The 26,860-nt window shown below is 41.9% G+C and overlaps 2 protein-coding genes across 3 annotated transcripts; both read left to right on the top strand.

The window, feature by feature from the left end:
- On the top strand, window positions 1-17,682 carry LOC109972394 (sodium- and chloride-dependent taurine transporter-like). Of its 2 annotated transcripts, XM_020621215.1 has the most exons (9): window positions 4-100; window positions 6,182-6,411; window positions 6,619-6,753; window positions 11,201-11,289; window positions 11,769-11,914; window positions 12,116-12,248; window positions 13,499-13,633; window positions 14,445-14,548; window positions 14,655-17,682. In XM_020621215.1, the coding sequence occupies exons 2-9, from the start codon at window positions 6,183-6,185 to the stop codon at window positions 14,794-14,796; spliced, it is 1,113 nt and encodes a 370-aa protein (XP_020476871.1). In that variant the 5' UTR covers window positions 4-100; window position 6,182; the 3' UTR covers window positions 14,797-17,682. The 2 variants fall into 2 exon arrangements, with proteins under 2 accessions (XP_020476872.1, XP_020476871.1); XM_020621216.1 differs by lacking the exons at window positions 12,116-12,248; window positions 13,499-13,633; window positions 14,445-14,548; window positions 14,655-17,682 and having other exon boundaries at window positions 1-100; window positions 11,769-11,918.
- Window positions 16,391-25,350, top strand: LOC109972390 (sodium- and chloride-dependent taurine transporter-like). The gene is made up of 7 exons (XM_020621203.1): window positions 16,391-16,420; window positions 17,690-17,740; window positions 18,218-18,355; window positions 20,134-20,236; window positions 21,473-21,573; window positions 21,860-22,030; window positions 22,442-25,350. The coding sequence occupies exons 1-7, from the start codon at window positions 16,391-16,393 to the stop codon at window positions 22,598-22,600; spliced, it is 753 nt and encodes a 250-aa protein (XP_020476859.1). The 3' UTR covers window positions 22,601-25,350.
- The last annotated feature ends 1,510 nt before the right edge of the window (window positions 25,351-26,860 follow it).

Below are 26,860 nucleotides of genomic sequence, written 5' to 3' on the forward strand. Positions count from 1 at the left end.
CCCTATGTCTCTCTGCCTCTCACTCTTCCTCTCACTCGGTGTTTCTCTGTCTTGCTTCCTCCTTCCTTCTCCCTCGATTTAAAGTGGTCTTTTCGACAAAGTAAGTTGATTTTGGAATGTTTTCTATACAACAGGGTCGGTGTTGTTGGCACACTGCATGTGACAAGTGCAAACAGAAGTGCAGCAGTTTTTAAAACATCTCTAAATACAGTTTCCGTCCGACTTGGTGCTGGATTTGGTTTCCGTTGTCAGGGCTGATTGAGTTTTTACGCCTGTACGTACTGAAAGCAGGTTTAATGAGAGGTCTTGGAGTAGAGCTGGGTGGTGATCACAGGTAGCTGGTTCCACTTGGGATCAGGTTCAACACTGGAAAATCACCCAGGTGTGTTGTTGACACCCATTGTGGCATGCAGTCATTTCTAACATTCAGATGTTAGATTACAGAAAGGCAAGATGTTTTTTAAACTGGATTTGGAATCAAACCCATACACTCTATGTGTATGGGATGTGGGTTATTTATTTATTATTCTGGCTTTTTTTCTTCTTTTTTTTACAGGTGCATTGAATTTCTAGCTTCAGTCTTTTGCTCAGAATTGTACTTTTTGTCAGGATGGAGAACAGTGTGAAACAACAAAACTCTGTTGTGGTTGGTTAGCAGATCTTAATAAATAAATGCCAACCACGCTCAGGTCAGAAAAATGTAACGGGTGGCAGTAAATGTTCTGAAACAAGCCGTGACATTGAATTCCGGGGGCTGTTTCACTTTGCTGGTTGGAAGCTTATGTACTGGGCAGTACAACATAAATGTGCAATAACTACCCCCCCCTTACCTGTACAATGCCAGGAGAAAATATATATATATATGGCTTCTTCTTCTCTGCATCCTTGATGTTTGTGCTGAGTGACAATAAAAGCAATCCCAAATCTTCAGTCTTGAAGCTCTGTTGTTTTTGAATGACACTGGCTGATAAGTTGGTACCTGAAGCTGTGTGTGTGCGCGTGAGAGAGGCAGCGGTCCTGGTCCTGGGATGAATCTGAACTTGGAGGCTGTAGATTCTCAGCTGATGTGTGGGAACCTTTTGAATCGCTGTGACCACTGCGACAGAGCCTGCACATCCAGAGACGTACCTCAGTGTTAACACTCTCTTTGTGTCCTGTGTGTGTGTGTGTGTGTCTTTTGTGGAGTCAGCATCTGACCTGGTTAAGTTCCTCAGTAAGTGAACTTGCATGTGTGTTTATGCTCTGACACGCCCGAGCAGGTGGATGGGAACTGATCACTGATCAGCTCCTGTGTTGTGTAAACACCTGGAACCACAGTGATGCACTCATAGTCAGTGGTGGAAAGTAACCAAGTATCAGTGCTTTTGTGCTACTTCATTCTTTGACTTCACTACATTTTACAGACAAACACTTTGCTTTTTACTCCACTACATTTACTTTTCAGAACCAGATTAATACATAAATTGTATTGTATAATCATAACATTTATTGATCACTGGTGGAAAATTCACAAGCTTCCCAGTGGTATGTAAAGTACTTCAAATTATACACATCCTGGATATGCTACTTAAAACCAGCTCCCCCTTTACCAGCTGCAATATTAAGTGTGATGTGATGATATCCAGGAATGTGAAATGTGCCATTCTGTATAATGAAAACTTTTAGTACTTCAAGTATGTTTTGATGCTAAAACCTTGTACTTTTACTTAAGTAAACAAGCTGAGTGCTTCTTCCATCACTGCTTACAGTAAATGATCCAGGATATTAAGTAGTGTGTAGTAACTTGTGTGGGGGCTCACTCTGTCCAGCCGTTCAGCCAGTCATTGTTTACGTTTTGTGCCCGTGTCTTCACATCATGATGGATAAAAGCACCACTTGAACACACCGTCTGTTTGCCAGAGGGTGGTTCACAGGAAGACTTTCCAGCTCCATGTTTAGAGTAGCAAATGTAACGGCTTCTGAGGACTGGATAGATTTTATAAAGGTTATGATGTGAATGTATGGATGTGTTATGTCCAGGAGTTTGTAGTTTTTGAGCAACGGTTGTTTGTTTTCCTGTCAAACCAGCAGCGAAGGCTGCTGTGCTGTATTAACTGCAGGCCTGTTTGCTCTTAAATAATTTAATAAGTCAGTAACCTGAGGTCGGTGGGATGTGCGTGTGTGTGCGTTGGTGAAATCTCAGCCGTCCCATAGGAGCGTCCTCACTGAACGACTGGAGCAGAAGTCTATAGTGACACAGTGAATGCAAACATCACCCAGCTGCAGGAGCTGCTGCCAAACTTTTACAATCGCTTGTCTTTGACTTCAGCTGTGGCAGGAACTTCACCTCCTACTATACATATTAACCGGCGTGAACCATTGACACACATACACTTACAGCACAACTCAGTTCAATGTCATTAGAGCCGCCTCATTAATCTTGTATGATTTTGTATAACTGTGTCGTAGCTGCAATTTGAACAACTGCTAATTGTGGTCGGCAGCTTGGAAAGATGTCATTTAGCTCGGCATCTGGAGGTGAAAGCAGTAAAGATGTTGATTTACAGCTGGCACCCACGGGAGGGTCAGACTTTACTTTATTAGAAGGATCGTCACTTATTCTTGTGCTCTGATGCCAAGGGCACATTGGCTTTCATTGTCAGGATGATGGAAGCCAGTCATGGATGCAGGGGGAATGACACCAAAGGCTAATGGATACACTGGAATTTCCCTTCATCAAGAATCAAGCGAGTGGGTGGACCTTTGGCATTTTTCCTTTATTTATTTAACTCTCTTTTATAGTAGTTTTTGCTGAACAAGTGATGAGTGTTTGGTTAATTTTGCCAGGACACTGCCTGTCTTTGGCCAGTCAGTCAGTAAGGCGGTAAGGAAACTCTGTTGCTTTGTTCTGGGGGAAGGGACTGAAACAAATATGTACGGCGTCTCACATAACGCAGTATTACCCCATGGCAACTGCCACTTCAGTACAACCTGTCGCCCTGCAGCCTGTACTATTGCCCAGTAGAAGTACACAAGACTGACAAATGAAATATACTAAAACACACACACACACACACGCATTGCAGCTGATATAAAAGCACTGAATGCAGCCTAGTTTTAGAAGAGCTGCGTTCAACGAGAATCTCCTCATGACTGTTTCCTACCACTCATTGCAACACTTGCCACATGCTGTTTATAATAAGTTTAGTATAGCAACTTAAAACATGTCGTTGTTTACAGCCTGTTTCTGCCTGGAAGTGGCCAAAATAAACTTTTAACAAGATTTTTTGTCGATATTTTAGTGAGGTGCATAATGTATGCACTGCGGTTTGAGCACCACCTGCTGGTAAAATAAGAGTAGTTGGTTTTTAAGTCTCTCATGACAGGTCAATTCATATTCTGACTCCATCTAGATAGAAATTTTAGATTATATCCCAGAGGGTGTAATTATGAGATGGATGCTGTTTACAATCAGGACTGAAGCCGGAGCTGCTGTAACCTGGAGAACTTAGAATGCAAAAACTTAGAAAGAATCACCAGTGGCTGTTGACTCAGGTAAGACAAGATGGAGAGATGCGACCAGAATCCAATGATTCCAGTCGGTGTTTGCAAAACAATAAGATAGAAGTTCTAAATGTCCCACTTGTAACAATGAAACATGCATTATTGACATGGGACTGAGACAAAAATTGTGAGGGAGAGGAGGACAGGAAGAGGGGGTAGAGGAGGGGATTTAATAGGCGGCCAGCCCAGTGGAAATGTACATAGTCTTAAAATAGGACAGCGTGTTATATAAGTGATTAGGGAGTGAGGTTTGTGTGTGTGGTGCTCGCTGGGTTCTGAAGTCACTGCATGCAAGGCCTTAATCTGGGCCCAGGGATCACACACACACACACACACACACACACACACACACACACAGCACCAGACAATGAGTCTCAGTGTTTTACACCAAGCTTTTGGCCTGAGCCTTAAATTGTCCCACAGTTCAGTGCGGTTCCCATGGCCGGTCTCGCTCTTTGGACCTTGTTTTGTTGGCATCCAGGCAACAGCAGCTTTTCCTTCTAATACTGTATATCACTACAGTCGTCTGAGAACTTTTCTAACCTTCACTGTGTTTGTAACTTAAGTTGTACTACAAGGTTCCCTTCTGGGTCTGAGTGTTCCACTTTACAATATTTCCATGTTACTGCTGGTGGTCATCGTCTGCACTGACAAATTTTTTGTTTGCTCTGCCTCTCATTAATTTGCTGTTGACACCCACCTCAGTAGGGTTGTGCATCACTGTCATTATCACATGAGGTAATGTGGGATTTTGTTGAACCATAATGAACCAGAATATAGCAGCAGTACAAAACATGATGCAGTATCAGTTGAAGTCAGAGCAGATTCCCACCTTATCATTTACCATCACATCATATCAATATTCCTCACATATTTTATCCAGTTTTGTTATTCCTGTTAATATGTCAAACCATTTTGACAGTGGGGGCAACATCAGCCATTACTGTCCACTGATGTTAGCAGTCACAGACATAAAGGAGTCCATTGTCTCACCAAGCAGGAAATACTGACACACCTAACATTCACACAGAGCAAGTGCTTGAGTTTCCTCTTAGTGTTATTAATTGACTGTGTAGGAAGTCAGTCATGAAGACAAATATGTGTGTACATGTCTTTATTGCACTGTTCACTGTTTTCTGTGCCACCGTTCTGAGGACATTCCAGCTGGATGTCACAACTTCAAACCGCTTTTTAAGGGTTAAGACGTGGTTTTAGGGTTTTGGTTATAACAGTCCAGTAAAAGGTGGCCTGTGTGTAAAACTAAACGTGTCGATCTCTGTGCAGCAACAGAAAAGGCCATAAATAATTCACCTCCTTGATCCTGCTCTGTGTAAATATCTTGCAGGAAGTCAGACAATGAATGAATGACAGAGAGATGTTGAAGCCACAGCCATCTGGCAGATGGGAAGGGATGCAAACATGGCCTCTTCCACTGTGACAGATATCTGCTGACTGCTGTGTGCGTCTCTTTCTCTAACACACTCTCTCTCATGGCCATTGTCAGATGGAGGTTTATAGTTCTCACTGTGTCATTATGGACCTAATCGCACCATTTAGTCATTCAACTAGTCACAGTCACATTTAATAGTTTTACAAAGCAAAGGAGGGAGGAAGAAGAGGGGCTGTTTTTATTTCATCTCTTCGTTAGACTTAGAGCTGAAGAGCCCTGAATGGACGTTTCAGAGCAGTGCAAACATAATTGAGTCTAAATATGAACCAAAACCAAAGTAGGCATAGTTGCCCACCTCTGGTTTTGTAGGGAGTGTTTCACTGTCCATCCCCGAAGATGTTGCTACAGTCAGGATAGTGATATAATGATCTGTTAATAGATACAATTACAGGCTATTTTAATGCACAATTAATACACCAGTGAAGCCAATAGTGTGGCTTTGTGAGTAGGTAATATTGTCACGGTTTACAGCCTCATTCATCTCCAGCAAGCCAAGCTTGAACCCAGAGTCATCCATGCTACATTGTGATGAAAGGTTTCCAGTGAAAGACAGTTTATAAAATGTGACGGCATAGTAGTTGAACAAGAAACAAGAATGTCTTTAATCCCCTGAGAATCCATGCTTTTATGGGTAGGTAAGTGGTTTTCTGAGGACTAAAGTTATCCTCTAACTGTTGAAAGAGGCTTCTGATGAAGGCTCAGGAGAAACAGACATTTTAATAATCAATGTAAGCATCACAATTACTTCAAATTTAGAAAAAACGCAAACTCTTCAGGTTCTTGGAAGTCATATACACACAGCGCTTCATTCCCAAAGTTGAGTTTTTTTAAATTTTACTTATTTTTGTAAACACATTTCAGCACATTTCCCAAGATATCAATCCCAGCTGGGTTCAGTTTCTTAACCCAGGCTGAGAAACTACCACCACCAACTGAATGCTGAAAATCTTGGCTTGTGGCTACTGTCGATCAAGCAGCCACGCTGGCAGGTGGCCAGACGGCATCGAGACATTCTGTTAAAATGTGAAAATATACTGTATTTAGTTTTCAGTGTGTTGAACAGAGCCTTTCCTCTGGGTTTATGTGAAATGACGTTTTAACATACCGCAGCAGTCGGCACCTTAAAGGTGCTGTAGGTGGATTAATATCACACCGGCTCTTAAATGATTTCATCCCCTGTTCCAACAGAATGGCTCAAAAAGAGAAACTTCAGTGCCTGAAGGATTTCCATAAGGACACTCTGAAGCCATCTCCGGGTAAGAGCCCTGGCACCCGGCCTGAAGACGAGGCAGAGGGCAAACCCCCACAGCGGGAGAAGTGGGCTAGCAAGTTGGACTTTGTTCTGTCTGTGGCTGGTGGCTTTGTTGGTTTAGGGAACGTCTGGCGTTTCCCATACCTCTGCTATAAGAATGGTGGAGGTAAGGCTTGAAAATACAACATTTATCTACATATGGACAATCTGTTTATCACATTGTTCTGCTTTGACTTCATCCTGATCATGTTTTTATTCCCATCTTTTATCTTTCATTCCCTCACTCCATGTTGTTTTCAATCTTTCCTGAATGTCTTCAATCTTTCTGTTTGTCTTTCCCACTGTTACTCCATCCTTTTGTCCCTCCACCCAGGCGCATTTCTCATCCCCTACTTCATTTTCCTGTTTGGCGGAGGTCTGCCAGTTTTCTTCCTGGAGGTCGCCCTTGGTCAGTTCACCTCTGAAGGCGGCATCACATGCTGGGAGAAGCTCTGTCCCATCTTCACTGGTATGTAACCCTCACAAAACCTATAGATGATCGTATTGATTACAATCCCATTTGGGCCTTTTTTTTTAAATTATGGTTTACATTCACAACCACAACACAACACACACTTTAGGGTTTAGATGGTATGGGTATAAGTCTATGTAAAGCTGCATTAACTAACTTCTCCCTTGAATTTTTAATTAAAAAAAAAACTCCACGCTCCTAGAGCTAGCTTACGCAGCCAGAGATCCACACGCCCAGGTACCAGACCTAGCCCGCCGCCTGACTTGCACTGCACCCGATCCTGATTCCTTTCCCTGCAGGTGGTGGCCCTTTACCGGGCACACGCTGGCAATCTCCCAGGTCTGATTCCTGCAGGGTACCCCAGTTTCCCTAATCCAAACAAGGTAGTGCAACTCGAAATGGCCATTTTCATCAGGGTTCATCAAGTTGAGAACTGCTGCTCTTTCACATAGAAAGGAGCCAGTTGAGGTGGTTCGGGCATCTTATCAGGATGCCTCCACAGTGACACGTTAGCTTGCTAAAGATTTTTGGGCCTTTGGTGAGCACTGTTGGCACTAGCCGGCCTCCGTCTCCGGCTTTTCGGCAAATTCGACACGTTGAATTGGTGTCCACAGGTCAGGCCTTGTCACTTAGAGAGAGACCACTCAGATTGGCTGTTGAGCTTAGAGAATCAGTGCACGGGAAGAGATTAGTTCCAGAAAGCCCCTACAGCCTGTAGCTGTGGCATCTGAGATTTCACTCATTTAGTGCTGTTTCTCGTTCTCACCTCTACGACCTCCTTTCTTCTACAGCCAAAAGACCAAGGGAAGAGAACGGCAGTGTCATTTTCAACTGTATTCTCAATTAGAAGCAGCTGATTTGAATGAGAGGTGCTTTGTTTATATCTTACACGTTCGCAGTTTAGTTGTTCTTCTTGTCCTTTTGAATGGCGAATACAGATACCGCCACCTGCTGGTAGGGGGAATTATTTCTGTCACACAGGCGCAGAACGTACGTGCTAGTCGGCCGTTGGCTGTAGTCTGTGTGGTGTGTTCAACACAACAGTCATCCTACATCGCTGCTAGTTCTTTCAAATCAGCTTGGTGTGTTTCTGCCCTAACACGTCGCTTGAGCGTCTCCCATAGGTGTTCAACTGGTTGGAGAGCTGGTGGCTGTGAAGGCCACAGCATCTGATTCACATCATTTTCATACTCACCAAACCAGTCAGTGACCCCGTGGCCTCTGGCATCGTGGAGGGGACCGCTCAGTTATTCAGGCCTTTCCTTTCGTCTGTCACCTGTTTGTCTGTTAGCGCTGTGTTCACAGCTTGTTTCTGCTTCCTCCAAGTGGCCAAATAATTAGTTGTGGTAGGTTTAATTTTACACTTGGTTTAGTTTATTTTTCAAAAATGATGATATGTACAGTGAAACAAACGTTCGTCTTCTTTGTCACGATATGTCACTGATCTGAACAGTGTCACCAGCTTTTCCCTGTGCAGCTACAGGGTTTACATTTTCCATACCGGTCTTGTTTTTCACTGAGAAATGGCTGTTCAGCATAAGACTGAGTCACACCTGACCCTCCCCCAGTTAGACTGCTGAGACTTTACCCTGCAACCGCTACCTGGCAACCAGACCTGCACTGGTACGCCAACACTCCGTAGCCTCTGTTCTGCTCTCACCTCGTCTCCTCTCTCACTGATATTAGTCATGTTATCAGACTTTTGTTCCTGCTCCTTTGTCTTCAGTCTGACCTCCCCTCTCTTGCCATTCTTCCACTGTATTTCTTTCCTTCCCTCTCTTCCCCCTTGAGCTTCTCCACTTCTCTTCATTTCCCTCACCAGTTCTTCTCACCTCCCCCTCTACTTCTGTTCGCTACCAGCTGAATAAGGTTTAACGTATTCATCACTGTCTATTTGCCTCTGAGTAGGTACTTTTCTTTGTAATGTTAATACTGCTAAGTCATTTTTTGCAAAAACACATAAACGTTTCTCTTAAGTTTGTAAATTAAGTTCAGTAATTTTATCATCAGTGGTTAAGATTTAATTATTTAGTTTTGCTATTCTCACTGACATTTACACACATACACTCTTCCTTCCCTTCAGACACATTAACCACACACACACACACACACACACACACACACACACGATGTACAGAGTTTCCTGAATCACACGTTGCCACAGAAACAGCACAGCAACGTGCGAGAGAGAAAGAGAGGAAACGGAGAGCAGAGCAGGGAGATCTGAGGAGCGGAGAGATGGATTGATAAAGATGAGAAAAGAGGAGAAATGAAAGCACAGAGACAGGGAGTGGAAAAGAGGAGAGAATGTGACAGGAAAGAGAAGAAACAAGGAGAAGGAGGTGCAGCAAAGAAATAACTCAGAAATCAACATTACTGTTTGTGATGAAAAAGCGACTTGAAGTAATTAGCCTTATCTCCTGAAGCTGGGAACAGACTGTAAGAACGAGTAAACCTACATGCCCCACACATGACGACATTTTCTAAGAACAGTCATAGATTTGTTGGTTTTGCTTTGGCATCCACAAAAGAATCAAAGCAGAAAAAACACACTGGGCGATAGCGAGACTGCTAGATCCAAACAAACACACGCTTATAGGTCTTTTTATAGTAAGAGCAAATAATCAAAAAACAGTTTGTTCTGCTAGTGACTTGAGAGCTTTGCCTCTGGATTGAAAAACCCAATGAAGTGAATTATAAAATAACCGCTGATCTTTCATGCAAAGCACGTCACAGTTTACCATATGATTGTGGCTTTTGCTTTTATTATTGGGATCGGTACTCGTTCAGATCATCTGCTGTTGTGAAAAAGCCAAGACACTGAACATTACACAGCAGTGACTGTTTCAGGTATAATTTCTAGAGATAAATAGTTTTATTTTCAAGCACAGTGACTGTAATGAGGGAGGACAAGCAATCAGAATTCTTTAATAACACACACACTGTATGGCCATATGATTTACCACTAACAAACACACACTGCCCCAAACTGGAACAAAATCAGCCCAGTGATCTCTTATGGCGCCCAGACCATATTTATCACTGGCTAAATAACTGAAATGTGTTCTCTCTCCACAACTTTGATCAAAATATAACAATAAGAGGCATCACAGTGACACAGCGGTTGGTGCTGTCACCTCACAGCAAGAATGTTCTGGGTTCGAGCCCCGGCCAACCTGGGGCCTGTCTGAATAGTAACTTTAACCATAGTTAAAGTTACTGTTCATCAGTCATTAATATTTTCCTAAGCTCTGACAACAGTAGACTTATTTTTGTGCCTGTGTGTTGTGTTACAGCAATTATTAAAGAAGTGTCGGACCTATCAGCAGGCTCGCACTCTTCAGACCATACCTCCTAGTTTAGATACACATGTGAAGTGAAAGAATAAAATTATTGCAGTTGTTATGTGTGGCCAAAAAATATCCACAGTAAATGTAAACAGTCTGATCGAGGTCAGGCGAGGTCAGAGATCATGGAGGAGGATTCATCTGTTTGTTAGTTCAGCACTGTTCCATGTGAACTACACAAGTCAATTTATGTTTGTGTGTTTACAGATGTAGGTGCTTAACAGCTGCTAATTATATTGTCTTTTTAATTAAAGGACATGATGAGTTGGCATCTATATGAACGTGTGAACTGCTTCACTATCACTATCGTTCAGTTTTAACCCAAATCCCAACCTTCTTCTTAGGGTTAGGGTTAGGGTTCTCAGATTGTGAGAACTCACTCAAGACAGGAAGTAAAACCTTATAAACTATGTCTGTGCAGAGTCAGAGAAGGTCAGGCAGTAGAAAACATTTATCTTTACCTCTGATGACCCAAGTTCAATTCACACATTGTCATGAGTGGCTGTGGCTCATGAGGTAGGGTAGTTGTCTCCTGACCAGCAAGTTGGTGGTTCAACTCCCGGTCTCCCCCGCCGAAGTGTCCCTGAGCAAGACTGTATAAAATACAGTCCATTTACCATGAGGCACTTTATTTGACTTTTGTTAAAATGTTCTCATTCAGCTTCTTAAACCACTTTTTGTCTGCACTGGTACATAAAAAAAATTGACGTTTGGTGAAAGTACACAGTCTACACATCATTTTCACCCCCAAACATCATCTGTGTTTGTTCTCAGTTCACGGACTGTGACACTTGTATTATTATTAGCTGTCTGGGCCTTTTGAGGAAGCTGAAATGTCAATCATTGGTCACATGCATGTAAAGGGAAATGACAGCATTTTGCACTAGGCCTAAAGCCACCAGTTGATGTTAATAAAAAAAAAAAGTATTTCTTTTTTTTTAAGGATTCAGTTTAGGTGATATGACTGTAAACAGGTTGTTTACTTTTGTCCCATCTCAGTCTTCTATCTCTAAACTGAACCATAAAGCTGGATCACACTTTGACCTGGGCTGCTGACATCTTGGTGTATCATCACATGACCTCTGTCCTCTGTCCAGGTATTGGCTACGCCTCCATTGTGATCGTGTCCCTGCTGAATATCTACTACATCATCATCCTGGCCTGGGGCCTTTACTACCTGTTTCAGGTAGGTTTGGCAAAAAGAACCTCTAATGGTCCTGAAGATGTCCTGTCTTTTTCATTTCCTTTTCTCTCGCTTCTGTCATTTACAGCTTATATAGTGGAAACACTGAAGGATAGTTATCAGGGCGGCGTGACTTCTGGCTCTTATGATTACTGACTAGTTGGACTGACAGTAGAAACTCAGGGTTACCCTGTAGAATGTTCCTGTTGTGCCTTCACTACAACAATGAAGGAAGCTAAAATTCATGTTACAAAAGGGCAGAAGTTGTTAAAGCCCCATGGAAGCCTTGGTTGCTAAGCCTGGTAAAAGAATAAAATGTGTGTTTTGCTGGTCCAGAGACTGAAGTGTCTTGGTTGGTTTATGCCACGACCACCCGACCAAATGAGACTCTGTGTTCAAATTCCAACACTGATTAAGCTGTTGACTGTTGCTGTGCTCTAATGTAGTCTAATGTAACCTCTGCCTTCTTTTTTGCTTTTCAGTGTTTTCAGCCAGAGCTGCCCTGGGCCAAGTGCAATCAGCCCTGGAACACCGACCGCTGCATCGAGGACACCTACCGCAAGAACAAAACCCTGTGGCTGGCTGCCAACGCCTCCAACTTCACCTCCCCCGTCACCGAGTTCTGGGAGTGAGTTCCATGTCATTTTTATGTTGCCATGTCAAAAGATGGGTTAAGCTGAGACTTTGATAAACATTCTCCAGTCCCCCCCAGCACACACACACACACAGAATAGCAATCAATTTAAAATTAAGAAAATTGTCTCCAACTTGTCTCCAGCTCTGACTAGGCTGCACAGCTAAACACACATGCTTTCCCTCTGTGTTACAGACGCAATGTGCTGGGTATCACCGGTGGTATAGAAGAGGTGGGTCCCATTAAATGGGACCTGGCTCTGTGTTTGCTGCTCGTCTGGGTCATCTGCTTCTTCTGCATCTGGAAGGGAGTCAAATCCACGGGCAAGGTAGATGATTTCATGTTTACTATTATATACTGTGTTTTGTGTGTTGCACTGTTAATCGAGAGCAGGATTTTGTTCCTCTTGAACTCGGTGAACTTAGAAAAAGTGCAAAGATTTGCCCATTTATGTCATTACTGTATCACAGTGATGCCAAAAACTGTGACAGTGATCCTCATATGAGTTGTATCTCTGTGCTCTGACCAAGAGAACAGTAAAGCACTGTGGTTGAACAGGAAAGTGTGATTTTTCTAAAGCCTTGGGAGACGGAGGAAGCTACAAATGCAAATGTTTCTTAGGGGTGGTGAGGTTCTTAAACACCTGCTACCTCCCAACAGTCATCAGTCACTCACAGAGAGACTTCTTGCCTTAATAACTCCCCCGTGGTCTTAATAATCCCTGTTAACAACCGCCTCAGGCAGGACTCCAGCAGTCAGCTGCTGAGCAGGCACACACACATAAAGACACCTTTACACTCTCTGTGCAGAGTCCACTTGCACACTACTTGGTCTGGTTTTTAAGGACTGCATCAGTATTTATTGGTATTTTATAGAGGTTATAGTATGTTTGTTTTATTTATTTATTATCTTTCTGCGAGTTGTTGCTCTGCATCTCTGGCAACGTAAATGGATCTAGGTATTTTTTTTAGTATCCTGGTAACTATGATGTGATGACAATAAAGTATCCTTGCAGGTCTAAAACTCTTATTTTCAGTTTATAATTACATACATAAAGATTAAACAAGTAGTGTTTTATGTGTGATAATAAGTTAATATTAGATTTCAGCCTGGCCAGTGTTTTGATGCGGATATAAATAAATGAAAACAACCCATTAGCATCTTCATTTTGGGCCTTTTTTTAATAGTCTTGAGACTTTTTAATGATTAGTCTGACCTGGTTTTTTTCTTCTGGTTGCTTCATGCTGTAACTCTGGTAATAAAGTCAGTCCTAAAAGGTCAAATGTGGTCACCACTTTCCAAATACCAGATAGTGATATTGGATTCAGGGACAGCCTGTGGTCTCATCTTGTCATAATCCATAAAATAACTAAGTGTTCACACATTTATCAAACAAGGTTTTCTGTAATGACACCAGAGATATTAGATAGTTGGCTAAATTAACATCCTTATTGCCAAGAGATGAGTCTGAAACTCAGTCTTCACAAAATAACCATTAGTTTTCCTTAGTAGAATATTACAGACTAGAGAAGCGGTGTCCTCAGCGTGTGATCCTGCTTCCTTTGTTGCCTCTCTCAGGTGGTCTACATCACAGCCACATTCCCATTTGCCATGCTCATTGTGCTGTTGATTCGTGGTGTGACACTGCCGGGTGCTACTGAGGGTATTAAGTTCTACCTGTACCCTGACCTCGCTCGCCTGCAGGACCCAGAGGTAGGTGCCCCCGTGCTGCCTGAGCCTAGCCCATCATCTGTGCAGGCTACTCCCTGTTGTCCCACAGCTCTAAAATGACATCACCATGTGTAACAAGTTGATGGAATACAACAAACGATGCCACTTTGAGAGACAATATACAGTACTCAGTAACTTCTTCTAGTGTAGTCACAATAGAATCACTGCACTAGATTTGACATATTTTGCAGCTGAATAACAAAATTAGATACTTCCCCCTTAAAGTCTTATATTCACCCATGTTCTGCAACCAAGGTATTATTGAAAGATAAGATTTGGAATATAGCTTAACCAGGTTTGGTCAGACAGACATGTTTGCCCTTGGTGGCATGAATTGAGGAAAAAAGAAATATGCATGGATCAGAATGCCCCAAGGCTTATGATTCCAATTCATAAACTTGCAGCAACAAAAAGAGAACAGAAATAGTGTTTTTGGTAAGCTTTAAAATCAGTCAGAGTCTGAGCTGTCACACAAACGCACCACAGGTACATTTTCTTAGTTGTTTAGGCTACTGATTAATCTACACCTATACTACCTGTGCAGTTGGTATATTGATTGTTCGGGACAAATAAAAACAGACTACAGAATGAAGAATGCAACACCCATGTAAACAGTCCATGTGCTGGTTTGCAGCCCAAACCTTTACTAAAGTGTCTTTGCTAGATTCTAGCAGACAAATCCTGACTTTCCTCATTTATATTTGTCTTACCCATGACCCACGAATGGTCCTGTGCTTCCCCTCATCAGCAGGCCTCAGCCTTTCTGTCCCCACTCTCTCCCCCTGTTTGGCAGGTGTGGATTGACGCCGGCACACAGATCTTCTTCTCCTATGCCATATGTTTGGGCGCCATGACGTCCTTGGGAAGCTACAACAAGTACAAATACAACTGCTACAGGTGAGATGTTAGTTTTCAGTGAGAGGGTTAGCGGTAGGGGAGAGAGGGGGGACGGGATCCTTGTTGTTCATTAACAAATCCTCCTCATGACATATGTGTGACATAGGGACTGTTTGCTGCTGGGAGCCCTCAACAGTGGTACCAGTTTTGTGTCTGGCTTCGCAATATTTTCCGTCCTGGGCTTCATGGCACAAGAGCAAGGGGTGGACATTGCTGATGTTGCAGAGTCAGGTATGAGGGTTCTGTAAAGGCGGCAGTGATGGTGGGCGCTGCTTCCTGGTTAACAAATTAAACAGTAAATATAAAGAAAAGCAGCAATGAGACTCTAAAGAGAATTAGCCAATAAGTTCAATTTTGAATTGAGTTGTAATTTGGAATTAAATGCATTCCCTGATTAATTACGAATGACGGCATCAGAATATGGAAGTTTCCGCAATCAAACACTCCTTGACAAAAGCAGAATGTGAGAAAACGTTAGCATATTTGGTCGGTTTGTAAGTGCATCATTCGAGTAAAGCAAGGTGGATGGGTCAGGGCTCAGCAAGAGACGCTGACAAGCATTAGAGATGTTTAAAAATGAGCTAGAATGAATACTCGAAGGTACCATAGATGTGACGACATACAGAGCATCTTGTGCCAGTGCTGCCAGAGTTTTGGCTTCGAGGTGTTCCTTTTCTGTACGTGACAAACTGATGTCACCGTTGTTGTGCTTCCTGTCTAGGTGAATGATGTATTGGCATATGGGGTTAATAGTTGTTTGCAAAAGTTTTGTTTTAATTCTAACACTTAGAACTGGCAATTTTATATTTTTCTAATGTTTGTCAAGGTCTTCAGCCACTCAGTATAATAACTAGATCAATAACTAGATGAATAATAACTAGATCATGGACCATTTTAGCAAAGAAAGAAAAGACTATCCCTCAGTGCAACAGTGTTTGCCGTTATGGCCACATGAGGCTGAAGTGTTTTGGAAAAGCTTTAATGCAGCCACGAGCACCAGCATCTTCTCCGTAGAGTGTAGTACACCTCTCACAATGTGACAGTGCATCTTGTTTGGTGGGAATAGAATTTGTGATGAAACAAAGTTTGGCCGGGTTACTGTGGTAGTCATGCCTGGTTTGCCTGTAGGAATGATTAGACAAAGAATGACGTATGCTTGTTTTTGAAATCCCAGAGGCAGATAAAAGATGATTCATTCTTTAAAAATACATGTTACACTCAAACAAAGTGTTATCCATCAACAGAGAAAACTGGATTTTTCTAGAACTACCCTTGAAGCTTGTTTGGAAAGTACAGTACAATTCTTCTCTTTTTCTGTGATATATTATAACTTAACTGCTTCCTTTATTTCCTTTAAGGCATTTCCTTTGACATCAAACAAGACATAAATTTGAAACAGTTAATCTTTTCTTGTGACAGAATAAAGAGACTATCAGCACTAAGTGTTTTTGTGGAACCCAGGCAGCATCTAATGCTCCAAGATCAACCAGTCAGATGAAAATGTAGCTTAGTGCCAACTTTAGCCACTGCTCATGCTGCCAGCTCAGCTGATACTAATACTGAACAGCTCTGTGTTCTCCAGGGCCAAAATAATGATGGGGTTTGCTGTCCAATGATGTGTTTGGCGAGTGGGATTTTGCTTCACGGGTTACCAAAGAATAGAAGCGTAGGTCAATGGTGGATCTAGCCTGGTGTTGCTGGAGCCTCTGTGGCACGTGAGCAACACGGAACTCAGTTACTGATAAAACGTTAATATTCCAGCCTGAGAAAGTGTATCAGTGTACTGTCAACCAAAGAGCAGAGCAGGTCCAGTAGACAGCAGAAAACAGCAAGAGCTAATACATGAGCTTTGAAAGGTTGAAGCCCTGCCAGGTAAGGAAGCTCAGGAGCAGCACACGTCTGCCTTAACTGCGACTGCTTGATTCAGATGTACCTGACAGATGAATGAATGCTATCTGCATCATGCACAGTGCAGTGTAAGCTCCCACGCTGTGGCCTCTGTTGGCTCAACAATGTACGAAGAACAATACTATATGAAAACAGACAATTTCAAGTATCATAGTTTTTGTTCACTCCAGTCACTAATCACGCTGTTTGACATGGATCCTGTTAATATTCTCTAGGCTTGATTAACGTTCTGCTAGCATCTCCCCTCTTAGGGAGTGGAAGCTGGTACTATGTTTTGGAGTCAAAGCGGTGTTTGGTTGGATGCCTCGTCATAATTCACAACAAAACGGAACATATTTACATACAGTATATACAATCAGCTGCAATGCTGTTTCGCTGTTACGGCTGCTCCATTGTTCCTTGACTTCTGTTTTGCAGTTCACAAAGTAGCATCAGTGTCAAATTAGAGCACAAGGGATAAAAGCCTTTGCTTTTTATTTGACAACTCAGTTTGCAAATGCTGCTGTTTTGCAACAGTCATTTTGCATAAGCATCACATTTATTCAGTCGGGGATGCAAAATGGCTCAAGTGAATTAGGTGTTGACATACTTTGAATCATTTGAGAAACCAAGATGTTCTCACCTTTTCTAGCAGTTGATTGTCTCCATGTTAAAGTCTTTCAACTGCCTGGAAAAGCAAATCAAGCATGTTAGTATTTCATATAATTGCTGCATTGCTTACAGTGGTCTACGCTGTTTTTGGTAACAATGCCATGACACGTACTAGTTGCAATCCACTATATGTTAATACATAATTTATAGTATGCTTCATGATTTTACTTCCACAGATTTGCAGTTACAGGAAATTAGGAAAGATTGCATTAGGTTCTTTAATACAGCAATGTTATATTGTTATTGTTTTGTTTTCTCTTATTATGATGTTCTAAGCTTTCCTTGGAATATGTCGTTGTAAATGGTATGAAATGGTGTCATGTATGCATACAGTTAGTGATGTTACAGCAGAAGTAACAGGTAAGTACAGATGTGCTGCTGACATTCCCTTTCAACACCTAGAACACACACAAGCATCCACTGTATTTGCAACATTCTAGCCCAGGTTTGCTTTGATATTTTTTCAGATCTGGTTCTGGGGCCTTTCAGATCAGATAAGCTCATCACATGATACTAATGTTGCCCCATCCCCCCCCATACCCCTCTGCTTGCTCTGTACCCCCACTCCCCTCTCCTCTGCAGGTCCAGGCCTGGCATTCATCGCCTACCCCAAGGCTTGGCCTCGACAGTCAGGTTAGCAGACACTGTCACCGCTGTTAGAACTGCACGGGGCAAGACGTTAGTGGTGATAACACGCCTGAGACACCCACAACTCTTACTGACGTGCCTATCAACAAAACACTTAACTGCCCAGCGGGCAACAGTAGAGGCGTGTGTGTGTGTGAAGAGGCCTGCCCACAAACTTGAAACATATTTAAAACACTTTTTTTGTTACTGATTCTTTCAACAAGGATAACAAAGACCTTATTTAAATATTAGCTCAGGGGTTTTCAACTAATTGTGCCCGAGGAAACACCATCCTGACTAAAAAGTAACCTGAGGAATACTGTTGTGGGGTGGATAGACTGAATGAGCTCTAATTTAATCCTGAAAGTCACCTGGGCATTCTTCTTTTTTTAACCTCAGTAAACTTGAAGGTATGAGAAGCAAACCATGACACGCTGATGTAAGTGACGTTGTTCTCGACTGTCTCGCTGTGTTTCCCCACAGTTTGTGGAGGTGGAAGGGCAGATCACATCACTGGTGGATCTGTATCCATCCTTCCTAAGGAAGGGTTACCGCAGAGAGGTCTTCATCGCTATCATCTGCTGCATCAGCTACCTGCTCGGACTCACCATGGTGACCAAGGTAACAGCACCACGAAAAGTGGACAGAAAAACACAAAGGACGGCACCAGACATCATGAACAGTATGGACATATGAAGCCCAGTGAAAAAGCAGAGCTGCTACTTTTACATTATTGAGGAAATGCCAGCATTTGCAAAGACTGTCTATCAAACCATTTTTATCCAGTGTAAGCATGTGCACAGTATCTACTGGTAATTGTATGTATACTGTGCTACACTACACTACTGTCCTGTGCTGACCTCGTTTCAGGGTCCAACCAACAGCTCAGTACAGCAGAAACAACAACATTCAGACAGTTATTAGTATAAGTCTCTGGGGAAACGGCGGGGGGCTATTTATACTGTCAAGTCATGAGAACTTCCCTTCCCTCCTCTGGTATTAATAGATACAACAGACATGACTTAGCTTTTCCAAAACTTCTTCTCCTTATCCTCCTCTTCTATTTCTGACTCTTGTCATTTCTTTCTTTTGCTGTTTTTTTCTTTCCCTGTGTGGGCGGTTGTGGCTCAGGAGGTAGAGCGGGTCGTCTCCTAACCAGAAGCTTGGTGGTTTCATTCCCAGCTTCTTTGGGACACGTGTTGAAGTGTCCTTAAGCAAGACACTGAACCCCCAGTTGCTCCCGTTGATATCACCGGTGTGTGAATGGCCAAATAGTGTGAAAGTGCTTTGAGTGTGCCGCAATATATAGAAAAGAGAAGGTTCGTCATGCTGTGTTGAATGGTGGAACCTCAGCTGACTGTAGCTAACTTGTAGCGGACCTAGAGATCCTGTCGACAATTGCAGACTGATAAATGACTCTGCACCCTGATTTCAGCTCTCGATTCGGGAGCTAACGCTAGCTAGCAGCTGTTAGCAGATAACACAGACATGGCAGACGGCTTCATTTCTGTCCTGTCTGTGCTCAAACTGAACACTAAAGAGGATGATTGGATGTAGTTGAAGCATCCACTGCTGTATATAGCCGTATGGGGTAGTATTTATTTTTTAAATTAACTTATATGTAGTGTAAATCTCTGACTGATAATGAGCGTGATCCCTCCAAAATATACAAAATTCAACAGAGCGTGATGACAGCTTCACATTCTTTATTGTATCCTGTCTTTGGTGAGAGAGTCAGGGACCACCAGTGGTTTGTCACAGCTATTACTTTCATTATTGGGCACTTTGTACCACATGATTCTTTTTTGTTTTCTGAGCCTTTGTAGTCATCTCTTTAAAAGTTACAAAAGCCTCAAGCTCTGTGTCTGAGACTGTTACACATTTGTCACTGTCCATGTGTTCTCTCACATGTCCTTCCTAACACTGTCATTCATCTGATCCATCCTTATCCTCTTCTTCCTCTCAAACCCTCACAGCCTTAATTTCTGTTCTCATACAATGTCCAACTTTCTGTCATTCTATTTTCTGCCCTGCATCCCTCCCTTGCTCCTTCTCTCTTTCTCCTTCTGTCATTCCCATGACTATGTCTTTTTATGGCTGCAGTGGCCTGGTTCAAGTTTAGAATTCCCAGACAGTTTTCACACTGGGCGTACGCACACATGAACACACAGAGGCGTGTACGCACACAGACACACATGTGGACAAGTCTGCTGCTAATGTTCAGTCTTAATATATCTCTGTCTCCATGCTATGTTGTTTAAATGATCATTCCTGTAGAAAATCTGACTGCATTGAAAGCTGCACGTTTTATATGTAAAGTGTAGTTTGAAAAACAAAGAAAGGAGCACGCCTTAGTCTACTGGATCATTTTAAGCCTCTCTGTCTGTTTGTCTCTGCAGGGTGGCATGTATGTTTTCCAGCTGTTTGACTACTATGCAGCCAGCGGTATGTGCCTTCTGTGGGTGGCATTCTTTGAATGTGTAGCTGTTGCCTGGGTATATGGTGAGTAGCATTCTTCAGAAATAACAAAATATTATCAAGGACTTGCTGGTGATTTACTGGCTGAATTTAGGGCGCAGGAGATGAATGAGTCTCTGCACACTGAACGTAACATCCAGTTGTATGTGCACTCTCTCAGAGAGCATGTACTTAGTGATAAATGGCCGAGATAGATGACTGCATCACAGAAAAGGCCATTTAGACACAGCAGAGTTAGCTTATCAGTCCATGACTGAAAAGCCTTGATACATGAAGGTTTTGGTTGTACTTGTGAAATCATTAGTACATTATAGCACTTTTCAGAGAATACGGGATGCTGGGTGCGACTGTAGTTCAGTGGGTAGAGTAGTCGTCTCCCAACCGGCGGGTTGGTGGCTTCAATCTCGGTGCCTGCAGTCCACATGTCGAAGTGTCCTTGGGTAAGACATTGAACTCCCAAGTTGCCCCTGATGGTTGGAGCCATTGGTGTGAGTTGGTGCCGCTGATGGCTGATGGTGATTGATTATTATCACTGTGGCCCTGCAAAAAATACGCAGTGAAAGTGAGACAGACATTTATGATGGTGGTGGGTAGAGCAGTCGTCTCCCAACCAGAAGGTTGAAGGTTCAAATCTCGGTGCCAGTAGTCAACGTGTCGAAGTGTCCTTGGGCAAGACACTGAACCCCCCTGTTGCCCCCGATGGTTAGATGGCCGCAGATGGCTGCCTCGGTTCTGTACCTTGTGTGTAACATACTTGGCCAATAAAGGTGATTATCCTTATTATCCTGTAAACAGAGGCTGCACCCATTTATGAATTTTAGAGAATCTGCTAAAGACAAATTACATGTAAGACTTGAAGTATTACATTAAGTTGTAGCTACAGGAAGTACACAGAGCATCCAAGACTGTTAAATCTGAAAGAATGGTTTATTGATGTACCACTGACTAATTGATTTTCTGCACTGTGTTTTGATTTATTTTGCTAAATTTGGTATGAAAGTACACTGAAGCATCCTTGTATATTTATATTTCTGTCAATTGTTTTTACTGTTTTATTGTATTTCTCTTTTCATTGTCTGTCTAAATGTTGTTTTCTTTGTCCTTTGTAAAGCACTTTGAATTAGTTCTGCCTTGTCCTGCCTAATAATTGCTTTGAAATAAGTAGTCACAGTAGTATTAGTAGCAAATAAAATGCACTGAGTTACTAAGTGAGTCTTCCCCAGCAGAAGATGAACCAAACATTTTGTTCTGCTTTTGCAGGCGTTGATAATTTCTACGACGCGGTTGCGGACATGATTGGCTACAGACCAAATGCTTGGATGAAATGGAGCTGGACTGTTGTCACTCCTTTACTGTGCATGGTGAGGGTTTTCTTTCACTACCCAGCTAATTGTAATCATCTGTCACCCTGTCAGTGATTACTAGAGCTGGACTAATGAAACACATCATTGACAGTATTTGCCTTGAACCCACTCTACTGGATAATCTGTTAAATTCAGTACTATACTGACATCCATGAAATCATTCTGATCACTTTCCTACGTGCACTTATGAAACACCAAATAAAGATTTGCTGAGACAAATGACCACATCAAAATGTGAGACTATCCCTTTAAAAGCTGATGGGAACTTTCTCTTCGTCTCCAGGGCTGCTTTATCTTCTCCCTGGTCAAATACAAGCCACTGACGTACAACAAGTCCTATGAGTATCCTGACTGGGCCATTGGCGTCGGCTGGACTCTGGCCCTGGCCTCCATGATCTGCATCCCCATGGTGGTTGTCATCAAGATCATTCGATCTGATGGGCCGCTCATTGAGGTAGGTGGTGTAATGTCTTGGCTGGCTGTGTAGCTGTTAACTTATTTAGTGTAGTTTTTAAGGCTGGTTCAAGTCAGAGATGAAATGGATGCTCACTGAATCACTTACAATTTTAAATCACCTCTTCAGATGCTGATTTTGTAGCCGTTGCTTATATAATTTTTTGTCCAGTATTTAAGATCACATCCCTCAGTTTTCTATTTCCTTGAACCCATCTCCTTTCTTTTTTGTTGTCTCCCTTCTGTTTAGTTGTTCAATTCATTCCTTTCTTTTGTTTAACTTATATTGATCATTCCTTCTGCCACCTCTCTCCCCTCCATCCTTCCCTCTGCTGTTACTACCTCTCCTTTATCTTCTCTCACATGTCTCTAATCCTTCCTTCTTGTCTCCACCATTTCTTCCTTCCTGCAGAGGATTAAGGCAGTGGCAGCCCCGGTTCATGGTGGGGCCAGCTCCCGTCCTGCAGACCCACAAGGCCTGAAGGAGCTCTCCTACCCGCTGAACCCCAATGGGAACAAGGACCTAATGATGAAGGCCCCCACCCACACCATTGTAGAAACCATGATGTAAAGGAATGAGGTGGAAGCTCTCTATGAGACCGCTCTCCTCTCCTCTCTTGTCTTTGCTTCTAAAGCTAGCTAACTTTCTATCTGTCTGTCTGTTGGACTGAGAAGGGTTTTAAGAAACAAAATGGTCCAGTTTCAAATCTTTTAAAAATACTTTGGATGTAGTTTACTGTTAGTGGATGAAGAGACTAGTAGTCACATTTTAAATCTGTTGTTGAATTACTCACAAGCTGTTGTTTTCCAACTACATGTCCCGCTGTTGTCTCATTTAAAGGCAGAGTGGCACATTAGTACCAGCTTCTGTTTGTTCCACCAGATAGAAAGTGGTGATTGAGTCTTGGAATCAAATAGCCTTTTGTAACCATAATATGAAAATGTTTCCTACATTAATCATACTGTAGAACACCAAAAGCAGGTACCTGGGCTGTTTATGTAAAACACAACAGCTCTGTGCCTGTGATACTATGAAGAGGGAGCACTTTACTGAAGGTATGTGCCATAGGGTTCAGCTCCTCCACAATGTTCTGTAGAGGCCCAGCTGAGGTGAAGTGGGGGACTGAGGCACTACAGGTGCAGCTAAAAACACCTTTTTACTCATCATTAAAACTGTAATCAAAAACTCTGAAAAGCATCTTGTTGTTTTAGCTGCACAAGGCAAGACTAATAAAGATTAATGTGGCAGTCACAGGGAGAGGCATTTGAAAGGATATGACGTGTGGAGGTTGAACCCTGGTTAAGTGTGATGTCAGTGGTGTACTGTACAGTAGTAGTTAATCAGTCTGTATCTCCATCTCTCTCTGTCCTAGTTTACAGTGCATTAGTGAGTGCACTAGATGTACACTTATGGATTGGATTGATTTTCTTTTCTACAGAGTAACTTAATGGACATTAATATTAGTTTTTCCTCTGTTGATGTTTAGTTTTTTTTTTATTATGACTAATGTTATTGGTATTCACAATGGATGATGATTGCTGTAGTTTAACATAGAGGAAGGAACACTTGTTTCATCTGGTGAAAATACAAAGCTAACAAATGACACATTTACAGTGGCAGCCATTGTAATATAGTCTTCAACTTGTATTTCTTCAGTGTTGGTCCCAACAATGATTCCATCCTTACATGCAGTTTCCCAGATACTTTTTCTTGTAGGGCTGTGGGTTAAACATTCAGTGAGCTAAACTGGGAAGTCTACAATGGTTCCATCAGTAAGTCGCTATGTTTTGGTGGTTTTAGCTTTTCATTTTCTGTAAATATCAGGTGACAGTATTTCATTTGGTCAGACAGGGCACATAGCCAGTAGGTGGGTTTCCATCCATATGAGTTTCTGGATATTTTCCATTTCTACTTAAAAAAGAAAATGTAGAGTAGTGGAGTAGAGACGCCTGAAATTCAAACAAAATTTGAAATATTGCAAAAAAACAAAACAAAAACAAAAACAAATTAGGCTTGGGTAGAAAAGTTTCTGTATCCATCAAATCAAGATGTGACAAAGTGCAATGCAAACTAATTAGGACGTAGCCTACTTGAAACATAGTTAAATGTCCACAGAAGAGATGAAGATCTGTGCGGAGTGATGAAGAATGCAGTGATTCTCAAATGATTACCTAATACAAACGACAAGGCCATGTTTGTCTTGGTGACCTTGTTGCACCCACTTCTTCTACAGTGGTTTAATGGTAACACACCTCCAGCTGTTTATCTTGATGCAACAACTCCTACAATCCATATATCCATATATTTGCATTGTCTTTTGCCAGTTTTCTCAAAATTTTCGTACAATTTGTGCTACATTTGGATGGAAACCGACCTGGTGGTTAAGCAACATTTCAGCAACTCAGTGATCCAAGCAGCCATTGGTGGGCTGATACTCTCAGACTGTCGACTTGCCTGTGTGTCACGTTCCTTTCCAGACACCGTGACATGTGGCAGGCGCCTGCAGACAAATTCCAGCCAGTGACAGAGGTAGCCAGGTTGTTTTAACGGCCACCATGTCACATCGCTTCACTAAATGATCAGATGAGTTTGGTTTTACAGCGGCAGTAAGTCAAACTTCATTTGCAGCCTTTAGACCAAGCTCTCATGTGTTGGTGCAGGCTACTAAAAGCCCATGCCATCATGCTGAGAGGGTGACATGACTTCAGAATCAGAATTGCGTTTATTGGCCAAGTATGTTTAAACACACAAGGACTTTTGACCCTGGTACAGAGGCTCTTAATGTGCCTGTAAGTCGGCAAGAAAATAGGAAAATCTATGTATTTAAAATAAGAAAGAGAATAGGAGGCAAAAAGAAGAAACAGTGGATGTCTAAATATATACACACACTGTGGCAGAGGAGCTTTCAGATTGTTTTGTACAATAGTTATATTTATTGTGCGATTTGCAGTATTGCACTGGGGGCTGTTGTCCAGTCATACAGTCGTGGGTTAAGTGTTCATCAGAGTGATGGTACAGAGAAAGAAACTGTCCTTGTGTCTGGTTGTCTTAGCGTACAGTGACTCTGCGATGCATTAACTGTGTCTGTGGCAGATTTGGCAGACGGACTACATTACATTCTTCATGATAACAAGGGGCCATAATGTTACGATGTGAATCGTTAGCAACTCGCAGCAGGCTATGTGAGCAGTATGACTGTTAGATTCATTTTAATGTCTGTGTAACAAGGGTTTCCCATGCGTCACCAGCGGTCATCCACTCAGGAACTCGTCTCTAGTGCTTTTATCTACTGTATAGCTACATTATTAACCCAGCATCCATTATTAACCCAGCATCCAAAAAAACATCTGACTTGTGCCTGTGGGTGATAAGGAACTGAAATGTGATGGTAGCAATCGAAACAGGGGTTTTATCCGGATCAGTTCCGGATTGAATCACACCTTAACTGCTTATTTTACCCACAGCCAAAGACAAAAATAGTTTTCATTGCACCTTATTTGTATAATAATTTGGATTTCACCTGAACTTTTGAGCTCCGCCCAAAAATATAACAACAATCAGTGCACGTCAAATATACAGTTACACAGCGCGCACACACGCACACACACTGCAGGAATTTGACCAGCATCCCACCAAAAGTGATTGTGAGACCACAGCCTCGTTTCGTGTGTCATCTAAGTCTTGATTATTTTCATCAGTTCATTTCATATCTTTATTTAGAATAAAGTTGTTCATATCATATAAGGATTTGTAAAACCAAGTCCACAGCAGACATCTATTTTCATACAGTAACGAACTTTTCCTATGTAAGTCATCTTTGTGTAGCTACGCTCTCATTGCACACCTCCCATTTCAAAAGATACACAGCATTTTAATTTTACCCTTTTTGTACAGATCTAGTTCTTCATTTCCCCAAAGAACCTTTGCACTAAAGTTTAAAAAAAACATGGTTGAATGCCAACAGGAAAAATCTGTCAGCTCAATCCAGTAAGAACAATAGCACCAGGAACTTATCGCTCATTTATACACAAATATTTAATTACACAGAAAACCTTAGCATTAATTTTGTTTTCACAGGCATTCAGCTGCTGCATTTCATGTTACTGATCATTTGTAAAAAGAAAACAAATCTCTGAAATTGCAGGAATTCGAATTCAAAATTAAAATGTTAAATACCTGTCAGCTTTAAATCAGCTTAAGCCATGTAAATAAAGCTAAACCTGTTCCATACTGTCACAACATAATAAAAACTTATTCTAACTAAGATTCTTCTTTTGGTGGGAAAACGTGGACCAGAGATAATAACTGAGATAATAACGACCAGTATTCCCAGTAAGTCCTCTGCCTTCTGACGCTCCCTGTCCGGTAGTCGTAACCTAAGTTAACCAGATTTTTGTAGAGATAATCAATTTACAGAAGAATCGAGGAATTAGCAGCGCACAGATTTTTGCCGCCAGCCGTTGAAACACGAAGCTCACGTGCGGGTGAATGTAATGTTTCTGAAGATATATTTTAGTTTCCTCCATTTTGTTTTATTTCTTGAATTCAGTAGTTCTTCATTTTATTTTATTTTTGATTGTGTATTTGTCACATTTGCCTTTTGTATTCCAAATATACTGTAGTGTATCTGAACCTCTGTCATTCAAGCAACATGTACAACTATCAATCAAAAAAAAAACAACAAACCAAAAAGCTATGATTTATTACGTGCAATACTTTGTAGAGGACTTTTATGTTTCATGTTGTTTTTCCAGAAGGTGGTACTGACCTCTGAAATGAGATGATGATGCCTGTGAAATCTTGAAGAAGAAAATTTGATGAGTCAGGGTC

This window comes from Monopterus albus, unplaced genomic scaffold (assembly GCF_001952655.1).
Source record: "Monopterus albus unplaced genomic scaffold, M_albus_1.0 scaffold255.1, whole genome shotgun sequence".
In the NCBI taxonomy this organism is placed as follows: domain Eukaryota; kingdom Metazoa; phylum Chordata; class Actinopteri; order Synbranchiformes; family Synbranchidae; genus Monopterus; species Monopterus albus.